The sequence below is a fragment of the Equus asinus genome, chromosome 17 (genome assembly GCF_041296235.1).
Source record: "Equus asinus isolate D_3611 breed Donkey chromosome 17, EquAss-T2T_v2, whole genome shotgun sequence".
Classification (NCBI taxonomy): domain Eukaryota; kingdom Metazoa; phylum Chordata; class Mammalia; order Perissodactyla; family Equidae; genus Equus; species Equus asinus.
The window spans coordinates 17410770-17426144 of NC_091806.1; the positions used below are offsets into that span (position 1 = coordinate 17410770).

The 15375-nt window shown below is 34.0% G+C and overlaps 1 protein-coding gene and 1 pseudogene across 1 annotated transcript; both read left to right on the plus strand.

The window, feature by feature from the left end:
• The first annotated feature begins 468 nt into the window (after positions 1-468).
• On the plus strand, positions 469-1413 carry LOC139040946 (olfactory receptor-like protein OLF1). The gene has a single exon (XM_070488649.1). The coding sequence runs from the start codon at positions 469-471 to the stop codon at positions 1411-1413; it is 945 nt and encodes a 314-aa protein (XP_070344750.1).
• A 9652-nt stretch (positions 1414-11065) lies between these two features.
• Positions 11066-11998, plus strand: LOC139040944 (olfactory receptor 5W2-like; annotated as a pseudogene).
• Positions 11999-15375: the final 3377 nt, after the last annotated feature.

Sequence of the window (15375 nt, forward strand, 5' to 3'; positions counted from 1 at the left end):
GACGAAAGAGCAAAATGGCCTATAAATCATTCCAAGGCATATTCTACAGATCAATTTATTTTTAATGATATATATTTTTTTCTTTTCTTCTTATCATCATAGGTCTAGTAATTAATTTATTACTTCCTTTTACCTTATGAGCCAGCTATTGTGCTATATTTTGGGTAAAAAAAAAAGTAAGCAAAAGTAAGTAAAAATAAGTGCGTAAATTGTGCAATGGAAGAAATAGTCATTAATCAAGCAAATAAAATAAAACTGGCAACCATGAAATATGATAGCAACTAAATTCTGAAATATATTTCTCAGAGTTTGTATTTGAAAGTACGTTTGGGCTTGGATTTTTTATTTGATTGCTTGTTTGTTGAAACAATAAAATAACCTTATAATTATATCTAATTATGTTTCTCTTTCCATCAATATAACATTTTAGGATGTTAGAATTCTCATGAAACAAAAACAGCACAGAATATGGAATTTATGAGTGGAAACTACACCTTAGTGACTGAGTTTATTCTATTAGGGTTTCCAACTCGCCCTGAACTGCAGAGTGTCCTATTCCTTATGTTTCTGACATTATATGGTTTGATTCTAATGGGGAACATTGGATTGATGATGTTAATCAGGACCGATCTGCACCTTCAAACCCCCATGTATTTTTCTCTTAGCAACCTATCCTTTGTAGACTTTTGTTATTCCTCAGTCATTGTTCCCAAAATGCTGGTCAATTTCCTCTCAGAGAGCAAATCCATTTTCTATTATGGCTGTGCCCTGCAGTTTTATTTTGCCTCTACTTTTGCAGACACAGAATCCTTTATATTGGCTGCCATGGCATATGATCGCTATGTGGCCTTCTGTAACCCTTTACTCTACACAGTTGTGATGTGTTGGAGTATCTGTATATGGCTGGTTAGCTTGTCATATGTTGGAGGCAACATGAGCTCCCTAGTTCACACATCCTTTGCATTTATTCTGAAATACTGTGATAAAAATATCATCAACCATTTTTTCTGTGACCTCCTTCCCCTGCTTAAGCTATCCTGCACAGACACATCAATTAATGAATGGCTTCTTGCCACGTATGGCAGCTCAGTGGAAATTATCTGTTTCATGATCATCATCATCTCCTACTTTTTCATTCTTCTCTCAGTCTTAAAGATCAGATCTTCCAGTGGGAGGAAGAAAACCATCTCTACGTGTGCATCTCACCTGACTTCTGTGGCCATCTATCAGGGGACTCCTCTCTTCATTTACTCACGACCCAGCTACCTCTACTCTCCCAACACTGATAAAATTATCTCAGTGGTCTACACCATTTTCATCCCAGTGCTGAATCCACTGATTTATACTTTGAGAAATAAAGATGTAAAAGATGCAGCTAAGAAAGCCATAAGATCAAAGGTGGATTCCTCATGAAATATAACATTCCAAGATTCATCTAAATCCCCAATTACAAACTCTAATTGGAAACCTGCAACAACCTCACCAGCACACACACAACTTCTCACACCATTGAGAATTTATCAAACAGTTGTTTTTTACCCAGCCAAATGCCATTTAATAACCCCATGATATAAGAAAATATTTGAAAGTTTTGAAATTGCTACTAAATAGTAGATTACCCTTCAATGATTACCAGTTGGAGTTAATGCTAAAATGGCTTATATGGGGTTGTCTTAATGGATATAGTAAATAGCTCAGAAAAGTGTGTGTGGGTGTTCATGTGTAGAATATCTAATTTACAAGGGTAGATTACTGGATGAAGGAAAAAACCAGATTCCCTTGGTTCATACACCACCTCTGTATCCTGCTGGTCAGTGGCACTTTGAATGTTACTTAATTTTTCTATCCCTCAGTTAGCTTATCTGTAAAATGGGGAGAATATAGTATCTATGTCATTGATTGTTGAATGGTTAACTGAATAAATGCTGAGAATAGCGCTTGTACCATTTTGAGCACTTAATAGATGTTAATTATATGTATTTTTTGATATGTAATATTAATTAAAATGTATATTGTACAACAAGATAATGAAAGTCATGAATGTTAGGAGAGAAATAATACAAAATCAAATACATTTTCTTAAGTGCAGTTTAGTAATATGATAATAACCTTCTATACCATATCTACTCCAAAGTAATTTGGAATGTTATTCAACAGCTTGAATAATATAGGTTAATTGAAAGGCAAAATATTTGTTTTTTTCTCTGTCTTTTATTTTTTATACACAAATGCATTACTGAGAGTGTAGAACATTCTCTGGCATCTCAGAAACAGAATCAGCTACTTAATGTATCACCTGGTTCCTTGTGGGGAAATCATCCCACACGCCATGGTGGATTACCACACAGGAAACTTATATATGAAGACTGAAATTGGAGGATGTTTATCATTGAAAATTGTGCTTCAGTCACTGATATTTTTTGCTGTACATTATTTATTACTATTGTCAATTTTGACTCTGTGATAATAAATATTTATAAGATTTGACCTGGATACATCAAAGTTTAGAAATTTTTTTTTTTTAAGATTGTCATCTGAGCTAACATCTGTTCCCAATCTTCTTGATTTTTTTTCTTCTTCTTCTCCCCAAAGCACCCCAGTACATAATTGTATACTCTAGATGTAGGTCCTTCGGGGTGTGCTATATGGGATGCCGCCTCAGCATGGGTTGATGAGTAGTGCCATGTCCGCACCCAGGATCCAAAACAGGTGAAGCCCTGGGCCTCAGAAGTGGAATGTGCAAAGTTAAGCACTCGGCCACAGAGCCGGCCCCTAAAACTGTGTTTGAACTCATGCACTGTTTGTTGTAAAAATCCACAAGATACAGCCTAAATCACTGTCGGTTTTTAATGCCTCCAAGAATCCTTTCTTGAATTTCTGACCAACAATTCTTCTCCCGAGTATTTTTGTTGTGTCATTTGGTAAGAGGAGAACACAGTCACTCGTGGCTACACCAGCACATCAAAATTCTCTAATATTAAATTGTTTCATATTTACTTAGTCAAGGTTTACTTTAAGATTATGAGGAATCACACAGAGCAATACCAGATGCAGGATATCACAACATAGATTTTCATGCCCCAGAAGTTCTCAAAATATGCCAACATCTATGAGTGATAATGTCTACATTGTACTATTACATATCCAGCTGCAAATGAAAACCTTATTTTTGCTACCCCCCTGCCTTTTGACACTCAGTAATTATATCACAAAATATTATACCGCTTATGAGAAAATATAGCTATTTCCAAGTAAGGGAATAGCTGAAAATAGAGAGTATCAGCATTTTTTCAAGGTCTAATGGTGATTCCAAGGTTCAAATCAGAGAAGCATTTAGACAGGTGAAACCTTGGCTCAGCTGTGTCTGCTTAGTAAAGGCTCTGAGGGCTGCTATCATCTGCTGAGCTTTCTAGAAGGCCTACACCCCTCAATCTACAAGTTGCACCCTGTATTTCATCATCCTGAGGCTTCCAAAGCTTGCTAAATTCCCAAGACTGTATGGTAGCTAGCAAGGCATGAATTTGTATTTTAGATCTAGCATAGTCAAGATTTTCTGAGGATGCTCATTTACCTATAATTTGAGTGAAGTTTTCCCCATGATTTTTGCAGAAGCCTGTATTGTCCTATGCAATTATTGAGGCCTGCTTAATCCTCATGTCTGTAATAGAAGCAGAACCAGTATAAATATTGTGAGAATAGGAGATTTATGTTCTAATCTCAAGAAAACTCCTCTTTTTACTAATTCTACTCATTTCACTAATTTAATAATTCTGAAACCATACTGATTAGAAGGATTGGGCAATGTAACTTCCAGCAATAACAAGTTAACAGTAAGATCTGAAACAATCCAACCTTTTCAACTTGCCATTCATACACATCTCATTTTACCATATTTAACTGTCAAAAAAGAGTGCAGCAAAAGTATGCTATTTTTAACAGACGCATACAACTTAAAGAAGAAAGGATACACAAAATTTCATAGGTCATTTTATCCATATGAGTGACTTAAGATTCTTCTAGTTAAGTCACATACCACCTTTGATATCTTCTAATTAGCTAAAACATTGAGGTAGAAGTTGAACACTTCTTATCATATTTTATGTTAGGAAGTATGGGAATGAGAGAGGAGGAGAATATTGGTTAATATAACTCCCAATAAATTCACATCAAAGCAAAAGATAAAAACACTCATAAGTCCTGTAGACTTGGTTTCAGCTACTGGTCACATGCTCATAGCAGGCACATAGCACTTCCTTTTTTCTGTAACCCTACTCCATATTCCCTTTAACTTCAGCTAACATCTAGGTTGTTTTGTTTTCTTGTCTTATGAAGTGATCCAAATCTGAATTCCTCAAGTATGGATGCCATTAGTAGTTCCTTCTATTTGAGACTGTTATAGATTTCTATTAAATTTTAAATGATGTATATGAGAGTTCTAAAATGTGTCCCAGAGGCTCCTCTGCATTCCAGAAACACTCTCTACTAGACTTATTGCATAGAAACAATCAAATGTTACCTTTGTGTTCAAGAACAATCACCCCAACAAGTAGGGAAACTCCATTTTGCCTGTTGACTAAGTAGCATGAGTGTCTCAAGGTGACCAAGTAGCAGTCTTGCCATCTGGTTCAATGGAACCATTTATGTGTTCCCTGTTGTAAGAATTACTTTTTCTTTTCTTTCTTTTCATTCTTTCTCTCTTCTTTCCTTCCTTCCTCACTTCCTCCCTTCCTTCCTCCCTCCCTTTCTTTCTTTCTTTCTTTCTTTTTTGTGGAACAAAGACCAGCAAAATTTTTGTTAGTGAAACATTAAGAATAATAGTGAGAGATGCTACCTCCTTTTCCACCCTTTGATTCCCTGACTCGAAATCCTGGATATGGGGAAAAAATTCTTCACAGATATAATACTGGTTTAAAGCATGTACTGCACTCTGGAGAACGTGATCCCAGCCCCAGAAATTGACAGCACCTAACTGGTGGCAGAATGGAGTCTTCAAAAAGTCTTTAAAATATTCAATCAAGTCACATCCTTTAGGATGATGGGCAATGATGTAAGACTAATGAATTTTTAAGCATAAGCACATTGTCACATTTCCTTTTCTGCGCAGTGAGCTACCTGGTTTGAAGCAATGCTATGTGAAAGAATATGATGATGAATAAAGAATTCTATGACAGTAATTTTGACAAAAGAATTTTTGGCAAGAATGATAATGCATATCAAGAGAAAGCCATCTTCTAGTGAGAACAAAGTACTTATTCTTCCAGATAAATGAAGCCCAATGTAATCTATCTGTGAGAGGCTGGCTGGACCTGTAGGGAATATGCCATGTATGTGTGATGTTTGTCTCCAGTATTGGCAGGTTTGGCACTGCAGATTGGCTGTGACCAGATCAGCCTTGGTGAGTGAAAGGCCATGTTACTGAGTCCATGCACATTCTCCATTCCTCCTACTGTTGTCATTTTAGCCTCATTGCAAAAGCTGGAAGTGTGTCCCTCTTTTTCAATTCTCTGAAGGGTTTAGGCAAGATTGATGCTACTCATTTATCACTTTCATGAAGCAATTTTCTAGTAAAACTATGAAGCTATCTGAATCTGGGTTTTCTTAATGGTCAGATTTTTTTGTTGATTTTAAATAACAGCTTAATGATGTTAGGAATGGAATTAGAAACATGAGTGGAGGCAAAGGAGAAATTTCTTAAGATAAGAGCAAATTTAAGAAAATCATGAAAATATGTGAAACTACATAACAAAATTGGAGAACAGTGAATGGCCTTTCTTTGGATTCGTATATAGGGTACATCAATGAGATTAGTAAGAGAAAGTGCTGTCCTGATAATTTTCACGTGTTTATATAAATAATATATTTTTATATATTTCAAATATGCATACATATGTGCATTTCTAAAAAGGAAAAATAAATTTCCTATAACCAAAATTTTTAGCTCTTGTAAGCACAATTGATTTCAGATGCTTATTTCTGAATCTGTTAGCCCATCATACATTGCTTTTGGGATTCCTTCCCAGCCTTTCAGTACTAGAAATATTCTTGTGAATTGCCCAGATCAACTATTTCTGGTAAGGAAACTAAGCAACAGAGATGTTGGGTGAATCAAAGACTTAGAGCTAGTTGGCTAAGAACTGAGTCTAAAAACAGGCTTATTTTCTTTCCACATTGTCCATTTAGAGAACGATATTGGATAATTTGATGAATATGTAACTATTAGTTAATAGAAGGTACTAGTTTTTTTCTCTTTCTGCCAAATATTCTTGGTTACACCATCACCACATTAAAAACAATGAAATTATTCTTTACCTCCTGAAATTTCCTTGTGCTCCATTTTCATCCCTCTTTTTCACTCCACTTCAAGCAATCGCTGATGTGGATTTTGTCACTATAGATTTGTTTGCTTTTTATACAATTTTTTACAAGTGGAATCATACAATTTATTCTCATATGTGTCTCCTTCCACTTAACATAATTATTTTGAGATTCATGGATATTGTTTCATGTTTCAATACATTATTCCTTACTAGTAATGAGTAGTGTTCCAGTGAATAGATATACCACAATTTGTGTAACCATTCATTTATTGATGGATATTTGAAGTGTTCCCAATTTTTCTGTTATTACAAATAAAACTGTTATAAGCATTCATGTACAAGTCATTATATGAACATATGATTCAAATTATCTTGCGTAAATACTCAAGAATGAAATAGTTGGATCATAGTGCAAGTATGAACATGTAATGTTACACATTAACATCCTTTAAGACTGTCAAATTGTTTTATAAAGTGTTTTTCAAAGCATTTTACACACCCAATAGTAGTGCATGTGAGTTTGGGTTCCACAAATTCTTCTTTAAGAAGCAGTTTTTTTTAATTATTTTTGGCCATCTAATATGTGTGTCATAATTTCTCACTGTTGGTTTAATTCACATTTACCTAATAATTAATGATGCTAAGCACATTCTTAAGCATAAATTGACATTTATATATCTTTTTTGGTGAGGTATTTTTTCAAATAATTTCCCCATTTTTATTGAGTTGTATGTTATCTTATTTTGATAAGATTCTTTTTATTTTCTAGTGATACATTTTTTGTTAGATATATGGTTTGCAAATATTTTCGTTGGTCTATCTATCTATTTAACAATCTACCTACCTACCTATCTATCATCTACCTATATTACATAATAGTACATAATAGTAATATTAAATTATTCCACAAAAGTATATAACAATAATAATAAATGATTCCTGAAAAGAATTATCTCATTATATTCTGTTATCTTTTGCTATATAAACACTGTCTTAAAACTACATGGTTTAAAATAATGACCACTGGGTTATATTCTCTTCTTCTTCATGTTGACTAAGGTCACATGGTACTCAGCTAGATGTTGGGCTAGGTTATATGGTCTCTCATAACTGGCACCAAGATGATAATGGCTAGAAAGATGGTCTCAACTGGACCCCTTCTCACTCCATGTAGTCTCAGAGCCTGTCACATAGTTTTTCCAGAAGGTTAGCTGGACTTTTTACATGGCAGCTCATGACTTTCAGGGACTATCTTCTTAAAGGCCAGACTCAGAAGTGATATACAATTTTTCTCCCAGTTTCTGTTGGTCTAAGCAGTTAAAGAACAACAAAAATTCAAAAGGATAATAAATAGGCACTCTGTCTCTAAGAAAAGTGCATATAGATGTGTACAGCCATCTTTAATCTGCCCAAACTATCATTGACCATTGTAGGACTCCAAATTTCATATTCCAGATTCTTTTATGAATACATTTTAACATTTTAATTAAATTGATGAGTATGTGATCTCTTTTTATTTTTGCTGTGGACATACTTAGTAAAGCCTTTGAATGAAGCAAGACTTGAACAGCATACTTATAGAAACAAGAGTGACAGATATTTCAATCTCAGGTCACTGTGAAAACATTAGCACTGGGACCTTTGGAAGTAGTCAAATCACACTATATATCAAGATGGTAGACCAAGGTTCAAGAAGTATGGACAATAATATTGCTGTCTCTTGGAAAGTATTTAGAGAGGACATGAAAGTGAAATTTCCAGTATTTCTCAATTTGCAAATTACTAGTAAGGATAATTACACACTAAAGTTATTTGTAGAAAAACAGTGTAACTTAGCAATTTTAGAAAAAGTGTTATCCATGAAAACATATTTTAGTGAATCATACTTGTGCATATGAGCTATATTTGTAGAAAGAAATCCCCAAATCCAGTCTATTTCTACTCTTTGTTCATCACCCTTCACTTATAATAGTCTGAAGTACTTAACAATAAATATTTAGAAAGCAATTACCCTTACAAAACCCTGTTTTAGGGACTTGAGCGAATACAAAAAATAAACATTGATCTTATTCCTAAAGCCTTAAGTGTGGTAAAGAAATTCTTATATGAATAAAGTAAATATAATTTGAAATAGAGAGTACTAAATGTGGAGAATGTGATGGAGTCATAAAATCAATGAAATGTATGTGAATGACATGTGGTCAGGGGATGAGAGTAAGAAAATGCTTGGTAATTAAGGTGGCCTTGAAAGTTAGCATTAATAGAACGTTTATAGTATTATTATTCATAATAGCCAAAAAGGATAAACAGTCCAAATATTCAATTGATAAATGGGTTACCAAAATGTGTTATATCTATACATGAAATATTATTCAGCCATAATGATAAAAAAATTCTAACACTAGCAAACACACGATAAAGCTTGAAAAAATACTGAGGGACAGAAGTTTGACACACAAAAGAATACATATTGTATGATTCTGTTTACATGAGAAGTACAGAATAGGCAAGCACATAGAATTAGAAAGTAGAATAGTGGCTGCCAGAAGCTGGGCAGAGGGGATAAAGAGAAGTAACCTCTAATAGACACGGGTTCCTTATAGGACTGATGAAAAATGTTCTGGAATTAGATAGTGGTGATGGCAATAGAACCCTGGAATATAATGAAACCCAATGAAGTATACACATTTAAGGGGTGAATTTATAGTATATGAATTATATTTCAAAAGATACCCCTGAAGTTTAATAATATTCATAAACATGGTCATAAAGAAGAAAGTTTCAAAAATGGAACAAACAAAATCAACAATAGAAAGGAGTTGGAAATGATTAAGTAAGGCTCTATTTGAGTTTCATTGGATGTCTGCTTTGACTAGAGAAGGAAGTAGCTGTGAAGCAATCATAAAAATGATTTGAGGTTTTCTTCCTAACATAGACCAGTTAGGTGACAATAGTGAGGCAGTAAAGCTCACTCTTTACTAAAGTTGTCACTATATTCAGGGGGGAATATACAGAACCAGAAATATAATCAATGACATATTTACATAACACCAAAGCCTAAGGGCAATATCTTCAGAGATTTAAGTCCCAAATGCACCTGGTAAAATGAAATGCCATCTGCTTACTCTTTAGCTACTGAAGACCTGTTCATCTCAGGTAGGTTCACAAGTGTCCAAATTTAAAGCATATAAGGGGAAAAAATTACCTTTTTGGAAAATAAATGAGAGATTTGTAAATGAATCATTTTATGCCTGCTTACTCAATTTAATAAAAGTGCAATTTAATGGCCACAAATGATATTTTCTTCTCAGAACTGAAATAATTTGACTGAAACTATTAATATTCACAAAATAACATTTTAATCATTTTGTTTTTTTCTGGGTTTACTGGAAAGCCTTTATGCCTTTTAGCACTGGGAAGTGTATACATGTATTTAAGGATTTTTCTTGTTTTATTTCAAAAGTAATTGAGGTAACACACTACAAAAAACAACATGTGCAAATAACACCATGTGGACCATATGCCATATTTACTTAAGTCTAAAAAAGTATATCCATCACCCATGTTCCAATTCTCACATGTCAACAAAGACATAGATTCATGCAAACACATGACACAACATACACACAGAAACACACACATGCACAAGGAAGAGAAGCCTATATATCTCAAAAGTGTTTATTGTCTCTCATACTCTTTCCATTTTGTAATATAAAATACTATTTGGAATCCAAAGAGATGCAAATTAATGTGTTAAATTCTGTTGCTTCAACTTCTTTTTAGCATACTTCTTTGACTGGTCAAGAGACTCATCCTTTGGCGCCAGACCACTCCACACATACGTAGTGAGTTGTGGCAAAGTAATAGTACATTTCTAGAGATAAAGTCAATAATGTTTATTTCATGTCTCACAAAATACTAAACACAACATAGATCAAGACCAGAAAAATAATTCTTTTCATGATTATTAGATAGTTATGTTCATTGTTTCTAGAATTAACACAAAACCTTTTAAATCAATCCTGCTTCTGAAGAACATAACAATGGTAATCATTTTTTTGTGTCCATGTGAATATTTTCAAGCATAGAAAATGCTTAGCCCTATATCCTAAAACATGTTCTAACATTTGCATTTCTTCCATATCACTTTGAAGCCATAATGAGATATAAAATCATCCAAATCTCTTTTTTGAGATAAAGAAGGTAATGCTCAGAGAAATTAAAGAGCTTGTGGAAGTCACATACTTCATGAAAGACATCTAGATTTAGAGCAAATTTTCGCAACTCCTTATTCCAGATACTTTTTATTATTGTCTTATAGACTGTAATGCCTCTTTATTTTTTTATTTTTATTTTTTTAAAGATTTTATTTTTTCCTTTTTCTCCCCAAAGCCCCCCGGTACATAGTTGTGTATTCTTCGTTGTGGATTCGTCTAGTTGTGGCATGTGGGACGCTGCCTCAGCGTGGTCTGATGAGCAGTGCCATGTCCGCGCCCAGGATTCGAACCAACGAAACACTGGGCCGCCTGCTGCAGAGTGCGCGAACTTAACCACTCGGCCACGGGGCCAGCCCCTGTAATGCCTCTTTAAAGTGACACATGACTGACTAATTTTCAAGTATAAAAAGACAATTGAAGAAAGAACTTATGTTCTGCCTCATAGACATTTGTGGATGTCCGGGAGAGTTAAACATGCACCTATACTTTTCTTGATCATTTTCTCAAAACTTTAGACAAGAACAAAGAAGAATGAATAAAGGAAATTGCTCTTCCTTGGCTGACTTCATTTTCTTGGGAATTACCGATAACCCTGGGGTGAAAGTGACCCTATTTACCATATTTCTTGATTTTTATCTTACTAATCTTCTGGCAAATCTTGGAATGATCATTTTAGTTAGAATAAATTCCCAGCTGCACACACCAATGTACTTTTTCCTCAGCCACCTTTCTTTCTGTGACCTCTGCTATTCCAAAGCAATTGGGCTCAAGATGCTAGTGGACCTCTTTGCCAAGAACAAATCAATCCCCTTCTATCACTGTGCTCTGCAATTCTTGATCTTCTGTGTCTTTGCAGATTCTGAGTGTCTACTGCTGGCAGTGATGTCCTTTGATTGGTACAAGGCCATTAGCAACCCCTTACTCTATACAGTCAACATGTCCAGCAGGGTGTGCTACCTGTTCATGGCCAGGGTTTATCTGGTGGGAACGGCAGATTCTTTGATACACACAACATTAACATTCTGCTTATGATTCTGTGGGTCAGATGAGACTAATCATTTCTTCTGTGATTTACCACCGCTTTTCATCCTTTCCTGCTCTGATATAAAGGTTAATGAGTTGGTACTATTCACCATTTTTGGCTTCATAAAACTGAGTACCATTTCAGGAGTTCTTATCTCTTATTGCTATATTATCCTGTCGGTCTTAAAGATCTGCTTTGCTGAGGGTAGGTTCAAAGCTTTCTCCACCTGCATCTCCCACATAACTGCTGTGCCAATTTTCCAGGGAACTATGCTCTTCATGTATTTCAGGCTGAGCTCTTCCTACGCCCTAGATGAAGACAAAATGTCATCATTGTTTTACACCCTTGTGATTCCTATGTTAAATCCTCTGATTTATAGCCTACAGAACAAAGACTTGAAAAAGGCCTTGCAAAGACTGGAAACTAAAAGATACTTTTAAATATTTATATTACACACAGACATAAACATATATTGTGGTTGTTGTTTTTATAAAATTATATGGCATGATACAAGGGAAACAAAGTTGTCTCGAATATTTTGGTTTAACAAAATGAGTATTTCTGTTAAAGCTCAAACATAATAATATCCAGTTTCCCAAACGTGTCATATTTTGTGATATGTCTAGAATTTATGTGTGGTGTTCCTCCTTTTCAAAATTTTCCCTGACTTCTAATTTTGCCAAATAATTATTTATTTACTTTATTGTTCAAACATTAATTTTATTACACTAAAATTAATTGTTTATTTACTAAGTGAACTTTGAATTTTTATGTGCTTTGTATTCTGCGGTAAATCATATAGTTTCTATACCAATGAATCCTATAATCAAGTGGAAACAATTGACATTAATTGATAAGCACTCAAATAATTCATAATAAGCCTTCAAATAATATGGATTAAAAACTGGGGGCTTTATATCCCAAGAAAAATGTCTAAACCTAATTTAAAAAAGGCTTTGTTGGATGGAGATATTGAGTCTCAGATCTAAAAAGATACAAGTTGTGAGAGGAAAAGACAGTAAGCAGGGGATCTGACAATTAGGCCTCAAGGTAAATGAGTCCATGACTCTTTAGATGTAAAGAAGTCACGATTGCTATAACATGAATGAATCTTGAAGGCATAATGCTAAGTTAAACAAGTCAGACAAAGAAGACAAAGATTCATGATCTCATTTATATGAGGAATATAAAAAAGTTGAATTCATAGAAACAGAAAGTAGATTCATCGTTGACAGGGGCTGGAGTTTGGGGGAAATGGGGAGATATTGTTCACATGGTACAAATTTTCTGTTATAAAATGAATACGTTCCAGGGATCTAATGTACAGATTGGCAACTATAGTTAAAAATAATTATTGTATAGCTGAAATTTGCTAAGAGGGTAGGTCTTAAATGTTCTCAACACAACAGAAAACTGGTAAATATGTGAAGTAATAGATTTCTTTATTAATCTATAGTGGTAATCACTTCATAAGTTATACGTATATTGAAACACCGTTTGTACACCTTAAACATACCCGATGTTATTTGTCAATTTTATCTCAATAAAGCTAGGAATAAAGAAGAGGAAAATAATTCCAATTGGTTTGGTTACAAAGAGCCATGAATGGGCCTAGGTAAAGTACATCATTGTGCTGTAATTATCAACAATCTACTGCTTCAACAACCTTCCAGGAAAATTTCCTTCCCTTCTTTCCCCTTTTCAGCTCTGATTAAACATCTTGTTTTGTATTTCACATACAACAATCTCCTTTAAGCATTGTTTTAATATCACCAGGTTTGTTAACTCACTGCCTCCAACATGAAGTTTAGAGTATTCTTTTCTAAGGACAGAGTTTTCTATCCATCATCCAAAGCACTGCATAGAGTCTAGGACACAAAATGGGAAAACAAACAAATAAATAAAAAATTAAAAACACCAAAGAACATTTTTGTGTGCCTATTAGAGGTTGGTAACACAATAAAATCAGAGTATGGCATGTGGCTTATATATTTACACAAACACACACACACATATATATATAATAACTTTTAAGAAAGTGCATAAATGTTATGGATACTAAGGTCTATAATGACTGCATATTAATCACACTAAAATTAAAGAGCATTTGTCTTCGTGCATTCCTATTTGTCTATTTCATCTGTCTCTGCTGTAGTTTCTGATGGTTAAAGCACTGAATCAACTTGTTGAGACAACATGGATATGGCCACATATTTGAAGGACCATATAAAACTCAAGGACACTCCTAATTATCCATTACAATTGTTGAAATCAAAAGCCACCGAAAGTCTTAGATTTTCTAGCTGAAATTTTAAAATGCCTTTGTGAGAAAATATTTCAGAATGGAAGTAAAACTCAAGAAGATCCTCTGACTTTCAAGACAGCATTTGTGGGACACTGTTGACATACATAAATCAAATGAAAACATTATTGTTTCCCCTATAGGAATCAGTCCTCCTTTGCAGATAAAACCTTTGTTCTTGAAAGAACCCAGATTAACATGAGGGTAAAACAGAATGCAGATATCTAGAGAAGAGGGAAAAAACCTAGAAACAATATTTTTTTTGATAAAAGGCTTTAAGTGTTTCCACCTGTACCATATTTTCCCGAATAATACATATTATTTGGGAAATGTTACTTATGAGCACCGACATGGTAGAAAACATTTTTGAAATATGTTGCCCAAGAAAAAAATAGTGTCAGTGGATTGCTTCAAGAGAAGAGAGTGGCAGGGCAAGGAATAACAGCTGCAAAGAAAGACTCTATGGAGGGAACATGGCTGCTGTTTTGAGCACCATGGAGGCTGGAGCTGACAAAGGGGTAGAGGAGTGGGCCATGAAGTCCTAGAGTTAACCTCAGCCACATCATTCAGAGCTTAGTGGATCATTGTTAAGCTCTTGGGCTTTTACTTTGAATAAAATGGCATGCACTAGAAGGTTTCTAGAATAAAAGTTCATTTTTCTCCACTTTTGATTCAATTGTCTTGTTTTAATTTTTAAGATTTTAGTACCCTTCTGAAATCAAAACTGCACCGCAAAGTATATTCAAAAAATGATTGACTTCTGTACCTATCAGCACCCACTTCATTTTCTTGCTTTCCTATAGGTAACCCTTTTTATTCATTTTGACTTTTTTTCAATTTTTTAATCAAATATAACAAGATACACATATATATCTATAATTGTTTCATTTTCTTTCCCTATGTAAAGCATGCATTTATCTTTTCAATTTTATGTTGATTTTTTCTCTTTAATATCATATTATGATGATCTCTGTATAGCATAGAAATCTTCCTCATTTCTAGAACAACTGTCACTATTACAAATATTTGGTGCCAATCTGTGTCTAATCTACATAATATTCCAATGAATAAACTTGCACATGTATTTGGTATTTGTGTCAATATATATTTGGGACACTTTCTTAGAAGTGGGATTACTAGTTGCTGCAGTTTTGCTAGATATTGACAAATATCTCTCCATAGAAGTTCTATAACATTTCATGACCATCAATATTATATTATAGTCCCTATTTCTCTTCACTTAGTCAAATTTTAGCATTTTGAAATCTTCATAAGTGATAAAAGGTATTTCTCATGAGTTTAAATTGAAAAAGACTCAGCTAGCTGGTATTCTGACTCTCCATTTACATAAAAATTTGATTACTTTTCAAATTTGACAGTTTTTACATCTAAACCTCTACAATAAAATGATTACCAATTTTTGGTAGAATGATGATTTTAACAATTTTGGGTTGAATCAAACCATCAATAAGGTGAAGGCTCATGGAAATCATTGGAAAACTCTCATTTAGAAAT

Bases quoted from the DNA above. Each gene is read 5' to 3' on its own strand.
- LOC139040946 (XM_070488649.1), top strand. From the start codon at position 469: ATGGAATTTATGAGTGGAAACTACACCTTAGTGACTGAGTTTATTCTA.